Source organism: Penicillium vulpinum, assembly GCF_028829585.1.
Source record: "Penicillium vulpinum strain IBT 29486 chromosome Unknown utg000002l_segment0_segment0, whole genome shotgun sequence".
Classification (NCBI taxonomy): Eukaryota; Fungi; Ascomycota; class Eurotiomycetes; order Eurotiales; family Aspergillaceae; genus Penicillium; species Penicillium vulpinum.
Window position 1 is genome coordinate 5,159,177 of NW_026643242.1, and position 20,151 is coordinate 5,179,327.

At 48.0% G+C, this 20,151-nt stretch overlaps 6 protein-coding genes across 6 annotated transcripts; 3 read left to right on the forward strand and 3 right to left on the reverse strand.

Moving 5' to 3' along the window:
- Positions 1-265: 265 nt before the first annotated feature.
- On the reverse strand, positions 266-607 carry N7479_004943 (uncharacterized protein; the record flags this gene model as incomplete). The annotated part of the gene is made up of 1 exon (XM_057252640.1): positions 266-607. The coding sequence occupies one exon, from the start codon at positions 605-607 to the stop codon at positions 266-268; it is 342 nt and encodes a 113-aa protein (XP_057111965.1).
- Positions 608-2,095: 1,488 nt separating this feature from the next.
- Positions 2,096-2,692, forward strand: N7479_004944 (uncharacterized protein; the record flags this gene model as incomplete). Its single annotated transcript, XM_057252641.1, has 1 exon — positions 2,096-2,692. The coding sequence occupies one exon, from the start codon at positions 2,096-2,098 to the stop codon at positions 2,690-2,692; it is 597 nt and encodes a 198-aa protein (XP_057111966.1).
- A 2,255-nt stretch (positions 2,693-4,947) lies between these two features.
- On the forward strand, positions 4,948-6,532 carry N7479_004945 (class I SAM-dependent methyltransferase; the record flags this gene model as incomplete). Its single annotated transcript, XM_057252642.1, has 9 exons — positions 4,948-4,974; positions 5,023-5,069; positions 5,131-5,254; positions 5,336-5,388; positions 5,440-5,556; positions 5,624-5,649; positions 5,703-5,889; positions 5,961-6,389; positions 6,454-6,532. The coding sequence occupies 9 exons, from the start codon at positions 4,948-4,950 to the stop codon at positions 6,530-6,532; spliced, it is 1,089 nt and encodes a 362-aa protein (XP_057111967.1).
- A 408-nt stretch (positions 6,533-6,940) lies between these two features.
- On the reverse strand, positions 6,941-10,160 carry canA (putative cullin binding protein CanA; the record flags this gene model as incomplete). The annotated part of the gene is made up of 3 exons (XM_057252643.1): positions 6,941-7,357; positions 7,419-7,757; positions 7,809-10,160. The coding sequence occupies 3 exons, from the start codon at positions 10,158-10,160 to the stop codon at positions 6,941-6,943; spliced, it is 3,108 nt and encodes a 1,035-aa protein (XP_057111968.1).
- A 1,129-nt stretch (positions 10,161-11,289) lies between these two features.
- On the forward strand, positions 11,290-14,363 carry N7479_004947 (RNA lariat debranching enzyme; the record flags this gene model as incomplete). Its single annotated transcript, XM_057252644.1, has 4 exons — positions 11,290-11,322; positions 11,398-11,499; positions 11,557-13,595; positions 14,168-14,363. 4 exons carry the CDS (start codon positions 11,290-11,292, stop codon positions 14,361-14,363), a joined length of 2,370 nt encoding a protein of 789 aa, XP_057111969.1.
- Positions 14,364-14,510: 147 nt separating this feature from the next.
- N7479_004948 (RTP1/Tango6 family protein) lies at positions 14,511-18,094 on the reverse strand (the record flags this gene model as incomplete). The annotated part of the gene is made up of 3 exons (XM_057252645.1): positions 14,511-17,325; positions 17,375-17,960; positions 18,019-18,094. 3 exons carry the CDS (start codon positions 18,092-18,094, stop codon positions 14,511-14,513), a joined length of 3,477 nt encoding a protein of 1,158 aa, XP_057111970.1.
- Positions 18,095-20,151: the final 2,057 nt, after the last annotated feature.

Below are 20,151 nucleotides of genomic sequence, written 5' to 3' on the forward strand. Positions count from 1 at the left end.
CACGCCACTGGTGCTAAACCAAGATTCTGATCCTATATGTCACTGCAATCACGCAGATCAAGCAAAGCCTGCAGCTCCACATGATTCCCTCGGTAGATTGTGCTAACAATGAGTGCTGCGCCGAGAGTCCGTTCCGAGGAATCCTAACCCCGACGGAGAAGTAATCCTGTGACGCCTCGCGCACAGGATGTCCATATAGAACCTCGGGATCTTTGGCACTATGAATAATAGCATCAATCATCTTGTCGATGATGATATGTTGCTTTCAAATGCTCATGCGCGCAGCACGAAGCACTTCAAGAATGTTCTGGATCAAATACGAGAAATGACATAGCCGGGTGTCGTGCTCTTCAATCAAGTACCAGTGTATTTTCGCTTGTGAGGGAATGTGTCCCATGATGTGAAGAGAGACTTTTGATTCTGTAGATGTGCACTCGCTGGCCATAGCGCTTTCTCGAAGAGGCCCAGACAAATTTAGTGTGGAAACGAGATGCAGCTTGGATGAGAACCCACTGTTGACCAGTCTGAATCGTACAATATCCTCGTAGGACAGACACTCCGCCGCTTTCTGGAGGATAAGCTCGAGAATCCCAAGAGGAACTTTCATTTTCTAGGACTAAATAATGTCCTAAATCGCGTGGGATCTGGACCAATTTACATGAAGTACCTGGTAAATCACCTTCTGAATCATTTGACCCCTAAACTGTATACCCCACTCTTATTCCTTGAATTTATGACTCACCTATCAGACCATACCCTGAGTTCAGAGCGTTATAAAGAGGTAAACGACGCGGTGGTAATTGCATAATTGTCTAATAATAGAAACGCTAACAATTTTCCTCCATAACGTAGTTGTGGACTTGAAGTCACAGTCACGATCTGTGTCTTCTCGAATGTCGAATAATCAAACAAGACAAATATGCAAACTGCGCAAACAAATAGGAAACTGCGACTATCCAAGCCTTTCTCAGCCAGCCCTGGAGGTCAGATCAAAACAAAGCTTAGTAATACAGCCTCATATAACTACCTAGGTAGATGGGTTTCCAAATTCAAGCTTTTCCCCTTCTTTCAGCCGCATACTTCAAGAAAGAAGTCTAAATCTTCCTTTGCTTACTTCCCAGGTTATGAACATTGAACTGGAATCGGTATTCTACCTACAGGTATCTAGGTAACCTTAGGAGCTCCTTCCGATCAGAGTGGAGCACCGGATCGTCCCGCCAAGGCCCACATCGGTAGCTTCCAAGGCTCATCTCTAGCTCCTAGGTGCCAATTTGTTCTCAGCGCTACACCACACTTGAACGAAATCTACATGTCTCCATGATTGGCTTACGATTTACAAGTCGCGTGACAAAGCGCACATTTGCTTCGCTCCGCACGAAACCGCTCCAACTCCCTCCTAGGCCTCTGCAAAGCCCACAAAGCCCAAAGCCCAGCCCAACCCAGCCCACTAATGGGTTGGGCTTTGGGCCCATCCTTAGGGCCCATCGATGGGTTATGGGCTTATATCTCGAGCCCATAGGGCCCATTTAGGCCCATACTGGGCCCCCATTATTTATCAAACAATACAAACATGCCAATCCATCGCAACTGCATAATTAATACATTTTTTGCTGGTTTTTTTGGGTATTGAGATTACTATCCAGGCTGTATATAAAGCTATACGTGAATCATCATATTCTTCCTCTTCTTCATCTTCTTCTTCCTTTACAAATTTACAAGTAAATTTATAGAAAGAAATGATTCAAATGATTTGATTTGATGAATAAGATACTAGAATTAGTGTTATATTCATATAATTCCTACTTTTTACCATGATAATTAAACATTTGAATACTACTGAGTATACAGGTTGGAAAATGCGTAAAATACAGTCATTAATCAGCTACTTTATGTATGCCAAGATGATATTTATGCAGCAAAATGGGCTTTGATGGGGGCCTTGTGGGCTTTGCAGAGGCTTAGGCAAGCTCAAAGATTGTCTTGGTAAACTCGGTTGGGGTTTCAAATGTTGGCTTGGCAGCACATGTTTGGACACTCATACTTTCCCTCCTCTCTTCTCCACTCCCCTCAAATTTCACGCGAACATCAGTTCAACATGGACGAGCTCCAAAATAGCCTTGGCACTTACCCAGACTGGGGATATGTCATCTATCGCACTACCTACTCTGCTGAATCGGAAACTCTATTCCCAGTCGCTATCAGGTACATTGAAGCCTGTATTAAGAGATCATTCCTCCTAGACCACAAAGAAGATCCTACAAATAAACCCAACGAAATTTGCGCCAAATACCGGTCGACTATTGTGCAAGATCCCGCGGAATTCAATGGGGCGTCTCTCGAGGCAATTCGCGCTCATTTTGAAGCGTGGGTGGAATCTCAAGGCATGCGTGACCGCTGGACCAAATGGCGAATGTGCATGATTATTGATGAAGAATCTCTGCAAACGCTGAAAGGTACATCAGCAGAGGCCCTTGGAAATGAGAGCCCATACCATTCCGATGATGAGCTACGATGTGTAAAGGTTCTTGAAGCATTTCCGGAAACAGATCAGTATGACACCTTTCCGGGGTGGATGAGATGTTGGACACGGTGTCTTTGGGATCTCTGGATGATGATGGGAGATGCTAGTGAGATGAGGCAGTTATTTGACGGCATTGATGATTTTCCATTTGAGGGGGTGTACTGCGGATAATTCAAAGCTGTTTCGGTCTATGGCATTAGAGATATGTGATTCTCAGGTTGTGGAAAATATTGTTCGACGGGCAGTCAAATAAAGAAGAAACATATTTTTCATTCATTGATCGCGACAATATATGATTACAACATGAGGCCCACTGTGATTGCAATCCACATGTTTAAGGTAAACAGGAGTACGAACAGTAGCTAATATTAATGGTGTGGCTTTGCCCGTGATTAGAACCAGCCCCATGTCACAACTTACTCCTGGGGCAACATACTGTATTATATAACAAAGCCTAAGAGACATGCTTAGAATGGTGGTCCCCACAACATCTCCTTTGGAGACTATTAGAAATGTGCTGGTAGCTTAGTGTTTTCTGCGAGAAAGCGTGGTTGCAAGAATCAAAATGAGCAATATGGTCAATGTCGGGGTGGCTCCATCCTTGGGTCGAGGCAGTTATATATTTATGTATTTCTGACCTGAACAAGTTGCTTGATGGACCTCTGGAGAGGGAACATTGAATACAGTGAGCCAGAAGGCACAAAGAACCGAGAAGAGACAGAAGATTGACAATGCATTATGAAATATGTGCGATGTTGTTGGATGGGACTGAGTCTATGGAAGGGGAACTCAGCGCAAAGTAGCTTGTAATTCTTCGGTATCATGGCTGAAATGAAGATTACAAAGACACAAAGATGTCAAAGGGAATAAAGAGCTCAGACGCATAACCATAGCAAACGTATAATTATGTCTGTTCATTGATGTTATTTTTCGGCGGCGTATCTTGATATTAGACAGAAAAAGCTTGGAATTCTACAGATGGACTTGCAAATTCAATACATACTACAATTTCATTAATTTTACTCTACATTTTGATTGAAGTGGAAAACTTTTGTGTTGAATCCGTAGTCTGAAGCTGGGAAAAACGCATTGTACTCTTCTTCCGAAAAACTAATGCCACTAGGGTTTCTTTGGGTGAGGCAAATTCTCCTTATTTTGTCTCTGAATTGTGCATATAATGATGATGGTTCTATCCTGCTTCGGAGTATCTTTTTAGCACACGCAAGTGTCTAGAATATGGCATTGGAAGTTAATACAAAAGCCCTATGTATACAGAATCATAAGGTAGCGTATTCCCTGGGCAAGCTGTGCAGTTCAGAACACGTAGTAAAATGCAATGAATTACATGCAATATCTGATATCTTAACGGTTGGGTATACATATATATATATCTCTATACTATCAAAAGAACTTGGGATATTTCATGACTTCTTGGTTAAGATATATATTTCTATCACAGCCATGGAAGTTTCAATACCATATCAATGCAGCTTTTCAATTGCCTCAAAATTGCTACAAACCGTTGAAAAGTCCTATGAAGAGTTACTGGGTCACAGTGAAATAAATAAAATGGTTGTTGAGATATCAAATTGTGATCTATCACATTTACTATTCCGCATATGTTCCGGACTGCAGCTCGCCCGGAAAATATGTTTGCCAGATAGGTTGGGAGTCTCGTATCCTTTTCTGATACAACTCTCTCGCTTATATTTCTGGTCCTTAACTTCGTAATAGAGCCCGAGATAGTTTAGAAATTTCGGGCACACTTGCAAGTTTCCTTTTCTGGTAGCTCAGTGAAACCGTCCGTTCCCTGCTGGATCTCATGCGCGGCATATAGTTGTACATTTCCCCAGGTTTAACTGTCAACCTGCATAGTGCGCATTCTTATCTATAATTATTATGCTCTCTTGAAAAGAAACTCCGTGGCCGCTTTACTGTGCTCATTTCGGAGATATATGAGACAATATGTATACCATTATCTGGGACTGTTGCACTACAATCACAGTGAATTCATCCTTTTCTATTCGCCCTTGGTAAGCCGCAATTCTAAGGGTAAATTTGCATTGTACTCCGTAATTTGTATTCTTCCTTTTATTATTGAGGCGGAGTATGGATAAAACAAGGATAGAGAAGCGTGGCGCACATGGAGCCTTGACCCATCCCTGTCAACATCAACCCAATGATCGTCGACGGTAACCTCCACACAGCGTGGCTAATACCGCACCAAACCCCTTCGGGCTCCAACCGTGGAGAACCATACCGCACTCGTGCCTCATCGCCCAATCCAAATTCTCCAACCTCCTACAGGATTGCGGGACAAGCCGGTGAAAACCGTTCAACATTAGTACCCATGGACATGTCAACACCCCCTTAACCAGTTCGCTTTATCCTCTTTCCTGTCATTCCAAAATCCCAAATATCGAACCATGGCGAGATCACCCCGAATTGCGGTGGTGTGTTTATCCACCAGCCATTCTCCCCGCTATTCTAACAAGCTATAGGATACGGATATCTATATGCCAGCAAATTATGGCGACGATTGGCAGTCGTGAGTACTCGAATTTCCACCGCTCTTTCATGTTATTGATCTCTAACACGGTACTACATAGGGAGACAACGTCTATCGGTTCCTCAATCTATCATGGCCTGATGGAAAATGGCAGACGGTATGGTTTCATCGTACATTCCGCGCACTTGGCGCACTTAGCTCAGGCCTTTGCTTACTTCTTATCCGTAGGTATCAAACGCTGAGCAACAAAGAATATCTGTATGCATGTCATAGCATCTCCTAAAGAAGCTGCCAACTGATTATAGATTCCTACTAGGCTTCCTTCCGATGAGCAGGCATTCGAGTCCTACGAAGCTGCGTACGTACTACCAATCTTTCTATATGTCAATCATACCTCTAACACTCTCAGCCATTTGCTCGCTCTCGTTTTAGAATCGGAACGAGAGAATCCGCTTTTTAGAGCACCTATTGGGAAAAATGCTAAGCATATTCTCGACATTGGAACGGGTAAAGGCGACTGGGCTATGTACGTCAAAACGAGCCCTTCCTTGTCCATAACATATAGGACCTATACTAACATAAAATCTTTCTAGTGATGTTGCCGATATGCTCCCATCTGGTGAGTGCCTATCCCCCTGAATATCTACAAGATGGTAAATTAACATCATCTAGCAACCATCCGAGGAGTAGATCTCTTCCCACCCCCCGTTACATGGGTGCCGCCCAACTGTATTCTCGAAATCGACGATATCCTAGAAGAATGGACTTGGAAAGAGCCCCTTGACCTAATTCACATGCGGGTTATGATCGGCTCATTTGATTCCGCGGGATGGGACCACGTCTACAAAAGCGCTTTTGAGTAAATCACCCACTTGTCCCAACTCCTACCCATATCTGCAACCATTTGAATTGACACCAGGTCTCTCGTAGAAATCTACGACCAGGAGGCTGGATCGAACAACTCGAGAGCAGTCCCTGCATCGAATGTGACGACGGCAGCCTGCCAGCAAACAGTATCCTGCGAGAATGGGGTCCAAATATGAACGCTTGCGGTGCGCGCGCCGGACGCCCGCTGGAAACTATTGATACCATGCGCGGCGCGATGGAAAAAGCTGGGTTTGTGGATTTGCACGAGCAGGTATACAGATGGCCGATTGGCCCATGGGCTCGTGATAAGAAATATAAAGAGGCAGGCGTTGTTAATTTCCAGCATTGGCTGTCGGGTATGGAGGGTTGGTGTATGTGGTTGCTTACCCATTTCGGTTCGCCGTCTCCTTGGTCGAAGGATGAAGTTACTGTTTATTTGGCCAAGGTTCGTTCGGAGATTAAGAATCCAAGATATCATCTTTATCAGAGAGCGTGAGTTTAGTCTGACCCTGTGATGTGATATTGGGGGGCTTGACATGCTGATCCTTGTTTATAGACGACGTGTATGGGCGCGCAAGCCTTTTCCTGGAGAGATTACGCCCGAGACGACTCAGATCAAGGAGGAAGAGGCGTAACAGAAGTGGTAGCAGCTATTTTCTTAGCAACTAACTGGGACATTATGACGGGAGGATTTATATGAAATGAACTAAATACAGATACTTTGAAGATGCTCTCAATGAATGCTCTATAACCTCGGATTCAAGATAGATACCGTGGCAAAAAGAAAAAAGCTGCGGTATACACACTCGGGATAAATCTAGGTTGACAGCACTAGAGAAGGGTCCTGCTGTTATTTGCTAGCCAAGGCGTGCTCTCCGGGTATGTTTACAAAGCTAAGACCGCAAGTTTAGCGATAATATGATCATTTATTTCATTGGAATATGTCGTAAGCTAGCTTAATTGCGATACATGGTCCACCGTTACGCTTTTCATCGTACAAAACCATTGCAGCTGTCCAGGATTTGAGTTCCGCTGTATCAAGTTCAGGCCTCCATTTCCAAAGTCGTCAGCTGCGAGGAAAAGGTCCGCCGAACCCATTCCATGTATGTCTTCCACTTGTGAAGATCGCCTGATGCCTCCGCACCGGGGAACGCCTTGCTCAATTCTCTAGTAATCTTCAGAATACCGAGAGATGCCTCCTGGGCCTTCTCCAACTCTTGTTTGACGGCGTTCTCCTTTGGCTTGAAGGAAAGCACAGAGGTATAGTGCTCTGACAAAGCATCTAGACGTCGCTCGGTATCCTCCGGTGCGATCTTGATCATTTTGGATGTCATGAGATTGCTGATTGCACGGATGTCTTGTTCGTCATCAATACCGGCGACGATGCGGTCAAAGAGTTCAACCATGTGTGTACGTGAGAACGAGGTGTCGAGGGAAGCGTAGAGGGTTTCGTAGGCACTCTGTGAATGAAGTTTCAGTCAGTAGGGATCTATCAGACGAGGAATAATAGGAGATATTGACCTTTCGCAAGTCCAGCCCATCATCCACTTTGTGTTTGAATGGACCCATCTGCACCTCGCGAATGAGTTCTGGCTTAATTTTGGTGTCACCAAGAACAGCTGGCAGCAGCTCGTCGAGGTGAGGGAGTAGAAGATCCATCTTGTTGTGGATTGCAGAGTTAAGGGTGGTCAGCGCAAGTCGGTGGTTGCCCAAATCATTGTCACCGAGCATGTTGGTTAAAAGGGGCACCATCAACGGTCGCAGGACATCGTTGTAAGCATCACTTGAATCAGCAAGCGTATAGCGGAATGCGGAAATCACCACACCACGTACAGCCGGGTCAGCATTGGCCAGGTACTCCTGTGGGCATGAAGTTAGTATTGCAAACGTAGAAGAATGAACACGACTTACTTGGAAATGGGGAATGTAAGAAACGGGGTCAAGAAGTGCCAAGCGGCCCACACATTCAGCCCCGACAGCCCGATTGTCTTCCTCTTCAGAGACGACAAGGAGTGCGTGCCACAATTTGTGAGCAGATGGAGCAAGATCCGGGCGTACGACCTCGGGATGCTGAAGTAATTCTCGCACCGAATGGAGGAGCAAATAGCTTTGAGGATTTGATTTTTCCAACCCATTCAGAATGACTGAGAGATAAGCTTTGACGCTACCTGCAGCGGCATTGCCGAGGGCAGTGGCGGCAGCCAAGCGCACGTTATCTGACTGGGATTCGAAATGGGGAATGAAGAGATTCGGGGTCAAGGAGCACTCTGGGCCCATCCGCAGGCCGATTTCGCCGAGGATAGCAAGAGCAAGGCATTTTCGGCTATCATCCCGTGCAGTCTTGAGTTCTGTGGAGAAATCTTCCATTGTGACTCCGAGATTCGGTCCGCTGTGGACCAGAAGGGTGCCAACGGCTCTTCCAACCACTGATGAGTCCCCTGTAATTCCCACGTCACGGAGGAGATTCTGCATCAAACTAGCACCCGCACCTTCGTCACCAATGACTTTGACCAGCAGCAACAATGCTTTGAGAACAGTTCCGACGAGTGGTTTAGTCACGATTGAGCAGATAGAAGAGATCAAACCGCTGTTGACTATTAGTTTTGCATTGCCAGGGACAAGTTTGGCGATAATGATCAACGTGGGCGTAAGAGTGTGGAAATCTGCTGCAGAGAGAAGAGGCAGAGCATCATTCTGGAGTGCTGTGATCGTCTCAGGAGTGAGGTGAGATCTGAGATTGGAGTTCATGGAAAGACTGCGGAGAGTTTCCAAACACGCGCCTCTCAACGCACGATCGGATTTGCGTAAGTTTGAACCTAGCTCAAGGGCTACATTGTTAACCCAGTCACTAGAAACATCCTGCTTGCGGTTGGCGAGAACAACAACATCATCCACCGCACGAACAGCGGACAAACGAGTTGTCTCGTTCTTCATCCTGTCGACTAGAACAGCTAAACCATTAGCCCTTTTCTCGGATGAAAGGAATTCTACACCCCGCTCTCCTGATGTGCGTGCGAGGATAACACCGAACACATGAATTGCCCGTTGCCGGACTTCCAGATCAGCGCTTGTGTCGGTGATTCGAGAGTGAACAACATCATAGAGCTTTTGCAGCTGAAGAGTGACATCGGAAGGATTGGCGGACACACGCGGGGGTGTGATTGCTTTCACAATTTGCTCCACGGCGCCTAAGGCCTCACTACTAACTTTGTAATTGCGGTCGTTGACGGCTCCGACCACACCGGGCACCAGGGCAATCAGGAATGGCAATAGCGAGTCGGACAAATGGGTCTCGGCGATCACTGCAATGAGACCCAATGTTTCGATTTGGAGGGTACCTGCACTGACAGCAGCCCCAGTATGCGCCGCAGTGCTTCCTGAGACAGAGGAGGTCTTGAGCGCATCGGCAATGAGGTCTTCAATTTGTTGGAGATGGTCTGCAAGACCACCATAGCGAACTAACGAAAGGCTTTTGAGGAGAATAATCGCAGCTTGCTTGAGAGGAATCGAAGCCTGCTTCCAAACTTTGACAAGGTTCTGTACAATTAAAGGTACGGAGCGGGCCAGATCAGCTTGAGAACCCGACTTGGGGGACGATGGGACAGCAGGGGAATCCATCGCTGACGAGGTTCCAGCGCTCGGCTCAAAGTCAATCATTGACGCATCACTATCTTGGCGTCTGCGCTTGCGAGAATTCTTCGAGCCACCCACGGCCTCCAGGAAGTCATTGGATGTGATGATCATGGAGCCCTCGCCGGTTTTCCGAACGAGCGCCGTCAATGTCGACACCACCTCAAGTTTCACACTCTCTTCTCTTTCCCTGCTAATTTGGGAGATTAGAGCTGGGGCAATCTGTTGAAACAGGGCCGAGGAGTCCGAAGCGCGACCAAGTCCGTAGGTAGAGATGACGGTGTAGAGAAGCTTGGCAGCACATCGGCGTACCTTCCAGCTCATGTCATCGATATCACTGTAGCCGCCTTCTTCTTCGAAGTCTTCAAATTCATCGTCTTCTAGGTCAGGCTCCTCTGTGTCATCGTCCTCACTCCCATCGTCCTGTGTTCCTCCCATCTCCTCATCATCCTCCACTTCAGCGACGTTTGGGTCATATTTCAAAAATCGAAGAGCCGATCGAGTGGTGTTTGTTAGGTATGGTTGCATCTGTTGGTTGCAGGAGCTGATCAACGCTTCGAGCGTGACCAAGGCGGTCTCGCGGAGCTCATCCGCTTGGGGATCATGTTCGTCGTCGTCTGAGCAGGATGACATTGTGGCAATGATGGAACCGCAAGAGAGGTATTTTAGTGAAATAATAAAAGGAAAATCGCGGTTGGCTCTGCGGACACACGCGCTGGAGATGTGGTATTGGGGTCACCGTCACGGGCCTGGAGTCGCAGGCAAGCTAGCTGCCCCGCGCTAGTCCCGATTTAGGGATAAACTCACGTGCGCAACCTCTACTGCAAAAAGTCGAGCAGATCGAGTGAGGGCTGAGCACGTTGTTTGGAGGCTAACAGAGCTTGAAGACCACCTTGCTTTCTTGCCTTAGCTCTCTTTTTGCTGCTCTGGTTGTCAACTGCCTTGAGATCTGTTGAGGCCTGCGAACCTTTCACGTCAGCCCCTACAGGAGTTAGCCCTCGAGTAGATGTGACCGTAGCTGCTCTAGAAGAAGGTTTCGAGGCAGGATTCCTTGAACTCCTTTGAGGTAGTACTGTCCGCTGATAGCAGCGTAAACACTTGTATACTGTGGCACCCGTAGAAGCCGATCCAGAGCTTAAAGGCTTGCTTTTTTTCGGCTTGATCTTAGTAACTTTACTCCACTGAGGCTTTCTAATGCTACCGCACGCTCCACAGTGGTCTCTTTTTTGCTTGATATTCAACGACTTAGATTCCTCGTGGAGGAGCCGGGTGTGCACCGCCTGCAGATGAGCTGATGTCGACGAACCGAGGGGAAGAGCCGAGATAGCCTGAATGAGGAAGGAATGATCAATGTGAGACATTGTGAGACCTTGCCTATTGAGGGAAAAAAGATTTCTATTGAGCAACCGCAATGATCGTGAGCTCAATGGACAATGGGGACAAACGGAGAACAATAGGGACAAACGGAAGACAATGAGCGCGCCGTTTGCTATTCAGAGATTTGCCGCGCGGGAGCTTAAAAGCCCCAAGCTCCACCCGCCGCTTCTTCCCATCTACATCTCTTTCTACTCTCTACCCTCTCCCCTTTCCATCTTCATCCTCTACCCTTCTCTTGCTTTTTGTCTCTTGCTTTCTCTTCTGCAGCTCTCAGTAGCTTTGCAGCAGGGGTTTGATTTCAACTTCGTTCTTCTGACAGCCTCGTTCTGAAGCTTTTCTGTTTTTCTGTTTTATCAAAATCTACAAGCTCAGTGATTCGTCCACTATGGCACCTGTGCGCATTGCTGTGGAAGGCTGCGTAAGTAATATTGCATGCAAATCTACTTCATGTGACATCCCCACTTCACAGGCAGCCGCTAATCATTTTATATAGGGCCATGGCAGCCTCAACGACATTTATGAGACTGTGGATCGCAAGGCCACTGAGAAAGGCTGGGGTTCTGTTGATATTGTCATCATCGGCGGAGATTTCCAGGTCGGTTCCTTGCCATGTACGATTTCACCTGAGCTCAATGTTGACTGACTAAACTAGGCTCTACGTAATGCCAATGATGCGACTTGTCTTTCAGTCCCCGACAAGTTCAAGCAAATCGGCGACTTTCATGAATACTACAGTGGTGCTCGTACTGCGCCCTATCTGACACTGTTCATCGGAGGCAACCATGAGGCAAGCAATCACCTTTCCGAGCTTTATTACGGCGGTTGGGTGGCCCCCAAAATCTTCTTCATGGGCGCCGCCAACATCATGCGCTTGGGACCTCTCCGAATCTCCGGAATGTCCGGCATCTGGAAGGGCTATGACTACCGCAAGGCCCACTATGAGCGACTGCCTTACAACCGAGATGATGTTTCCTCAATTTATCATATCCGAGAGCTGGATGTGCGCAAGTTGCTTCAGGTCCGCACTCAAGTCGACATCGGACTGTCTCATGATTGGCCCAAGGGGGTGGAGAAGCTTGGGGACTATGGCACCCTGTTTCGCAAGAAGTCAGGCTTCAAAGCTGATTCCGATTCAGGAAAGCTTGGAAGTGTGGCTGCACGTGAGGCTCTGAATCATCTTCGTCCCGCCTATTGGCTTTCAGCTCATCTGCATGTTCGCTTCACTGCAAAGGTTCCCCATAATCCACCCCGTGCGAAGTCCAATCCTTTGAGTCCCCGCAGTCCTCCTGTCGACGTTGTCGATGCGAAGAAGGACTCTCCGGTTTCACGCAGCAACCTCAACACCAGCACCCTCGCTGGTCATCAATTGCTCGGCACTGCCATTGGGGACGAACATACTCGGATCAAAGCTTGGAATGCATTCGGAGCTACTGCCCGGCGGGCTGAGAAGGAGAGACACGACCAAGAGATGTTTATGCAGATGATCAGGGCGAGACAGCCACAAGTTCCACGGAACATTACCTTTCATGAGACATCCAAGATTGGCGGCGGCCCTGTTCAGACATGCATACGTGGCGCCGACGGAGAAAAGATCGAGTCTGCCCCGGTCGACGATGAGCAAATCAAAGACCACGACAAAGTCAGCGAGGGAAATAGCGCTGTGGATATCCCTCTGGAGGAGGTGCTTACCCAGCAGGGGTCTTCGTTCGTTGAAACAACCGAAAGTGTCAGGACTACTAAGCTTACTAAGACGACCACGGATGTCAAGATGACCGATGAGGTCGCTGACAATATGGACAAGATCAGCATTTCCACGAGCCCCAGCAGCGCCCCCAGCGTGAAATCCCCTCCAGCTGAGAAGGCCCTGCCGAAAGCTGATATCTCTCTGAATTGGAGTGATGACCGCACTCCGGATACCTGGTGGAACGATGGTGTGGACGATCGAGTTTGTGCCGTGGAAACCGAACTCCCAGCCAGCCTTGGGCAGTCGTCTCTCTCAAAGCCTGTGTCAAACCGGCCTGCTCCATACCTCCCGGCCCCCGAGAAGATTCAGAACCTTGCAACCCAGTTCCTGACCTTGGACAAGCCCCATAACCATGATGACTTTGTTGAACTGCTGGAGATTGAGCCAATCTCCGAGCAAGGCGGTGCTGCAATTGAGTCGCCCCTACGACTTCAGTATGATAAGGAGTGGCTGGCGATTCTTCGTGCATTTGCTGATGAGCTCGAGTTTGGTGGACCGCCCAATGTTCCTGTCCCTCCTCACAAGGGATATGAATTCTACCAACAGCGTATCATTGAAGAGGAAGAGTGGGTTGAAGAGAATATTGTGAAGGCTGGTTTGCTGGACGTCCCGACTGACTTCGTTTTGACTGCCCCCATCTATGACCCTGGTGTTTCCATCAACACCCAGGAGCAGCCAAAGGAATACACCAACCCGCAGACTTCTGCCTTCTGCAAGCTGATCGGCATTGAGAATAAGTTTGACATGAGCGAAGAAGAACGCCAGGCTCGTATGGCAGCAGGCCCACGCGTTGAAGCCCCCCGACACTTCCAGGGAAACCGTGGTGGACGTGGTGGACGTGGTCGCGGGGCCCGTGGCGGACGTGGTCCTGGGCGCGGTGCATACAGTGGTCGTGCTGGGCGTGGTAGCTCAGGACCCCCAGCCCAGAGCACTACTGATATTGCCTGGTAATTTGATCAGTCCTTGGCTTTCCCACACGTACGGACCACATTTCCGTTCGTTTTAGTGGGTTGGCAGCGTCGAATGAAATACGGAATAGGATACGAATGAGATACCAATGAGATATCGTGAGGATTTTTAAGTGAGAAAATATTTTTTTCCAATATCTTTTTCTTTTGTTTTACTCTGCGCATGTATGTACACGAAATTATGAATCCGCGCAGCGGGCACTACATACTGTAGAGATGAGTTTACGTTTAGTTCAGAGATTCCTTGTTATTGACTTGAATTTCTGCATGTTAGTGACTTGATAGAATACATCTTCACTCGGCTTGTGGATAGCCGTTCTACTAGCTACATAGGACCGATTTTGTATGGTGTTTTCCTTAATTCCACCTATTCTGTCACTTTTTTCTGGTTAACAATCTTCATTGACATGGTGATATAAAAGTCTATTAGCTAGATCAGTTATAACCAACCTCCCACTCTCAGCTTCACCTGAGTCCTTGTGGCCCTGTAAGCTGCAGGTGGAACCATAACCAAATTAAAGGCAGCATTTATTTAAAAAAAAACATTTCAGTTCAACATCAATAGCATCAATAGTGAAGTTCAATGGAAATGAAAAGCAAAAAAGTAGTGCATCATCCGTGAATCGAACACGGGCCTCGTCGATGGCAACGACGAATTCTACCACTAGACCAATGATGCTAGTCCAACAGGCGGATCAGATAGGTGATTGGCTGTTGATATCTGCAAGTCCCCAGTTGGATATATGAGGGACATCTGAGAGAAAGACAAGATCATAGTTCTTTTTAGTTGGTAACTGGCTCTAGTACTACTGACTATTATTCGATATTTTATTGACTCTGAATATTGAGTAGAAAATAGTGGTTATTGGTAGTATTGTATCTGTACACTTGGCTTCATTCAATCTCCTCGATGCGCGGACGTCCAGTGATTTCCCCTGCCATGGGATCAACCTGCAGACCGGCGATCCTATCTCTCAGTCCAAATTGTGGACTGAAGGCATCCTGATCATCCTGGGCACCAATGCCCCACATCAAAGTCTTCTCTGACCAAGCCTCCAAACTCTCGATTAAAGCGCGCAGATTTCCACGAGCGAGCCCGTCCTCCTCGGAACCCTCGACGAACCGAAGTGTGCGTAGCATAGCAGGGATATTGCCAATGGTCGACTGCCCCTGTATGCTGGAACCGTACGGGGCTGTAAAAGTAGAAGACGAATCATCTAGAAGCGAAAAGCCGAACCCGATATCCTGATTTCGGCGCGTCTCCCGCGCTGCCTCGAGAGCTTTGAGAATGTCTAAGATCAAGATGATACTCGCTCGGCGGAGGATGGCACTCTCCGGTTCCCTCTCGAGAGTTAGGGTAGCAAGCGCGAGTTCGACAGCGGAGGAAAGAATGACGGGGCCAAGACCGAGGATGTTGACGTGAATGGCTGATCCAAGAATGGAAATGGCCGATGCGCGGACGCGAAGGTCATCAGGGGCATCGTCTGCAGATGCACCGGCAGCCCACGCAGCGACGACGTTTGTGGCGTAAGCTGATTGCTCTGGAGATTCGTCGTCCGAATGGAGCTCTGTGAGGTCGAGTTCGGAGGCAGCTTTGGCTACTCCAGATGAAATAGACCAGCCTTCAGGCATGGCTGGTTCTTTTTCCTTGCGCTGAGCGCGTTCCTGTTCCCGCTTCTCCTTGGCAAGCTGCTTCCTACGGGCTTGTTGTGCTTGTTGCTTGTTGCCACGCCGTCCGGCGACGGCAATGATGGTCTCACCAAGAATTTTGGCCGTCTCGCCGGTCAATGCGTCTCCCAATTCCTGCACCGTTCGAAGAAGAGATTCACCAATCCTAAGTCTTTCGTCTAATGACCGTCGTTCGCTTCTGTCTGCGTACTCCTCAACCAAGGTTTTGATCACGGTGCGTGGATGACGTGAGGCTAGAGTACCAACTAGCTTGATCGCACCAAGATATGTGTACTCCTCATTGGCACCGGCTTTAGATGTGTCGGTGATGAGTGAGAGCAGAAGGGTGAGGGTTGACCCTACATCAAGAACGGGCGAGGAGCTCATGATCAGTTTCGAGATCAGCGATAGACCCTCGGCCTGCACGGGTGGTAAATCTGAGTTGAGATTCGCAAGTGCTTGACGATGCGTGTCAAGGTCCTGAACATGAGCTGGTACTGCCTTGACTGTGGTTTCGTCTGCACCGGCGAGGTGAATCTCTAGCAGCATAGACGAGGTTGTTGCTGGCTTAGAGAGGGTAGAAGGGAGCAAGGGAATGAGTTGATCGATGTCCTTTTTAAGAGATTCAAGGAGGGGCATAATTTCAGCAGTGGGGGAGAAATCGGCGGATGCAAGGAGTGTAGACATCAAACTGAAGGCTGTTGAGACGGACTCGAAGGAGTCGTTGTCTAATTGCTCCCCATCTTTGCTCTCCGTTTCCACGATATTAGCTAAAGATGACAGGGACACCGTACTTTTTAATTTGCTTCGCACCGCTGTTTGTTGGGCGCTAAGTCTATGTAGTTCCCCATCAATGACTTGCTTGATGAGCTCTAAAACTCGAAGCGGGCGTCGAGTCAGTGCTTCTTTGAAGTTCTCAAGCAGCTTCTCTGCAACCTTGGCGCTAACAAGTTTCTGGATTATGTTGTCACTTTCGCCAACGGGACCTCCATTCAGTGTGTTGCGAGGAAGTGGAGAAGCCTGGGGCTGCACTAGCCAGTTCTGACTGACATAGAGGAAGATATCGCCTGTCCGCTCTTCACTACTAGGATCTGAGCCAATGAGGCTGACGAAAAGTTCTGCTCGAGCTTGAAGGGAATCGATCAGTCGCATGAGATTTGAATGCTCGTTCTTTTTCTCATTCCGCTTCTGCAACGCAATTCCAGCGTCGGCATCTTTCTTATATGTCCACGTCACTCCCCCATCCCAAAGAAGATTATCGATCAGCTTTTTCAGGGGTTGGACCCCAACAGAGATACCAAAATACGTCTGAAGCAGGGGCAAGACCCTTTCATGGAATGAGGTGAGATCTTCCTCTTGGGAGAAACAGACTAAGCCCCACAGGGGAAGAAGAATCGGATACACGATTCGTTTCACGAGGCCTGGGTTTGGATGTTGCAATGTGAGACACCTGAGCCTGTTGAGAGCTAGATCCACCGTGACACCACCCACCAAGATATTGGATGCGGGATCTGCTTCCGTGATGGGTGGCATAGAGCCTTCGATATCGGTGAACCGACTGATCCATCGCCTCGATTTATCATCGAGATTCGCGGCAAGTGCATTGAATATCGGCTCCACAAAGATGGAGTGGCCAACAGTACCAGGAGCACCATAAGCACGTTTCCCCAAAATTCCGTTACCGATGACGTATGATGCAGTTTTCCTCAGATCTGGATCGTCGCCGTCTATTAATGCGAGCAATTGCGGGGCAATTGTTTCAAAATAGACAGTTGGGTCAATATCAGATGGCACAGAAGAAAGGAGTCGTGAGATTTGCATGATAGCCTGGACAGTTAAACGAGGGCCATTTGATTGGTCCTGAGCCTCCTGACCTAGTGATGGGGAAAACTGCGATGCAATGAACATGATGGTTTGCACCACTCCGCCGGGTCGTAGCGGAACTTGCGATATCTGGCCGGAGATGGTTGACTTGAACCATGGTGCAGTATCCGACTGGAGGAATGCAGACAGTGTAGGTAGCAAGACGGTGGTTGGGGTACTGAGGCCGTTAGTATTACCTAGAAATAGCTAAGAGAAAGGGAGCGTACTCATTAATTATCTTTGCTAGCTTTTTCCGATATGCGTTCCGGTTGGACGATTCCGTAGTATTTGGATTGAAAGCCAGATCAGACGTGCCACTGATTATGTCGCTCAATATACGACCACGAATGATCGTCTGCAGGCTTGGTCTCGGGTCGAAGAGAATGTCGACTAGAACATCGATTATGCGGCGCAAAAGGGGCTCATTGTGCGGCACACTGCTAGTAAATGTTTGAGCCTGCTTTGCAATAACACCAGCTGGCAACACTGAGATTACCCGCTGCTGCAGGGGGATCCCAACGCCAGATGATAGTGAAGGATATATTCCCTCCAAGGAAATCAGGTCTAGTAATGCATGTAGCATCCGACGGCGCTTGGCATCTTCTGACAGTGAGTCTTCAACCTCCTCACACGATTGAAGGGACCCATATTGGTCCCCAGGTGAAACAAAGGACTTGTGGACACTGGTCAAGATATCCAAAGCTTCATTGATCACAATTGGTCTTGCGGCATCATCACCAACACCCTCGTCATGTCCCGAAGACTGACTGAGGATCTGAAGTAAAGATTTACCTTGGGTCTTCTGTATTTCCTCTGGAAGGCAGTCAGCGCCAGAGATCTCAATGTAGATAGACATCTTGAATATGCATACCTCGATCGAGAACTGGGGTTAGAAAGTTCTTAGCAATGCCAAACACTTGACGCATTTGCTGTGGATCTCCCATCATAAACAGTTGTGAGATACTTTCATCTCAAACTCATGCTAATGAAGGTATTTGCCTCATCGGCATTGTCTAGTTCTCAAAAAATGAATCACTGTGATCAGAACAATTGCAGTCTTGGCGTTCGTAGTTGATTATATAATCACAGACAGCGGACAGGAGATCCTGTGGGGGTCACGTGGTAATCGCGTCACTCTCGTGCCCCGTCGCGCCTGCCCGCATTGATCTAGTCGCGTCAAGCCAAGATCTCAGGATGTTGTTGTTGTCACCAACTCCGTCTACTCTATCCACTGCTCATTCCACACCCTTTTACCAGACAATTTGAACCGCCGTGGCCAGTTCCTCAGCTACCCCTAACCTTGCTTATTTTCACGACACTTATTGGACCCAATTTCTGTTCAGACGTGCCGGAGTTCCACCAGTACCGTTTCCTGAGCGTGGAGCCACTTGGGTCTCTTGCCTTCCGAGGCACACATGTACAGATCAACCCTTCTAGATCTTCATTTCTGTCTGCTGCCTTCAATGGTGAACCGTCACATATGTTTCGCCTTCGGTGGCTCGTATCGTTTCGGCGCAGAACATATTGGAGTCTAACCCTAAACCTTTCTCGCCGCATTGTCCTTATGGACACAGTTTCACGGATCGCGCATGCCGAATAATACGATTAGCTGAAAAAGACTGTGATGGTCCGATTAAGTGAAAGATATTCGACTTTGCCAGAGCCTTCGGGCATAAAAGACGGTTTACTATGCGTTATCCAAATGGAGAGCGCGTCGGTTTTCCAATGCTGGACGCTGCATGTGGGTCACAACCGGATGGTCACCTATGCCTCGGGTATCAGTTCAATGAGAAGAGAATGCAGGTGAAACATGTCGGGTACTTCGGTATCAGATGTCACCTTTAGGAGCAACCACGACAGCGCGACCAGATGGCAATTGAATACGACATTTGAGTCTCGAATACCCTAGGGCATAAAATTGCTTGGTTCAGAGATTTGGTGCCTAGAACACAACTGTATTCTTACATACAGTCATAGTGTCAGCATATCCAAGGGTCCACTCGCCAGAATCAATATTCCTCTCCCTGAAAATTGCCCAGGCATTTTTATAGTTGAATTTGTCGCGAGGCTCTTGATTATGCTGCCTATGACTCTTTGATGTTGATCTCAATAGGCACATCAAAGATTACGAACTGTTGTCTCGTTCCGGATGGAAACAAATCTCCCCAAGTTATTTTGTGTTTTCCGGACTTATTTGCCTGTGTTCTCTCCTCAATTCTGCTATCATGAATTGTCTGCTCCTGCACATGTTTCCTATTCCAAGATCCCTGGGGATCTTGCCCCTGCATTCCACCTTCTCGGGTTCTGTTATTCCTACGCCTTACAGGCGGCTAGGTACCTCGTATCACGGCACCCGCCACCGATGCGACTTCATCAGAAGATCCTGACCGACCGTGTTAACCATCTCTTCTCAAAGCAGTTTGCGAATAGATTGATGGACGGCGACCTCAACAATGACTTCCATCATTGTGCCTTCCCTCGGGAAGAAGGAAGCGGTTTTTCCGGATGTTCTTTGTCCGCTTCATAAAATGCCCTCCTGGAAGATCCTCGGGTCAACCGGGGGAAGAAACAAAAACCTGTCCCAAAGGGTTCTGCACCACACACGGGAGACTCGGCTTCATGCTCATGTGACTGTATCGGTGAAACAACGGCAAGTTGACTGAAATTGCGGAGAGGGGTCGTCGTTGAGTAGATTCGGTTGAGTGTACTGTGTCTCGGCTAAGTTCGAAGTCTACCTTGTCTTTGTGAGGGCTGTGTGGGGCTTCGTGGGTTCGTGGACTACGTTCATCGGTTGTCGTTTGCTCCCAGACATTCCTCAACTCCTGTTGCGCCTGCAATTGATGCTCTCCCTCTTGCTCTCGATTGATCGCAGTTGTTCTGGTCGGAGAAACGTATGGTTTCTACATTCGAACGCTTTGACTTATCAGCCCATTTCCGATCGACATAAAGGTGATGTCCTTAGTCGGTTCTCACGTGTATGCGCTACGCAGTGGGTATCGTGGGA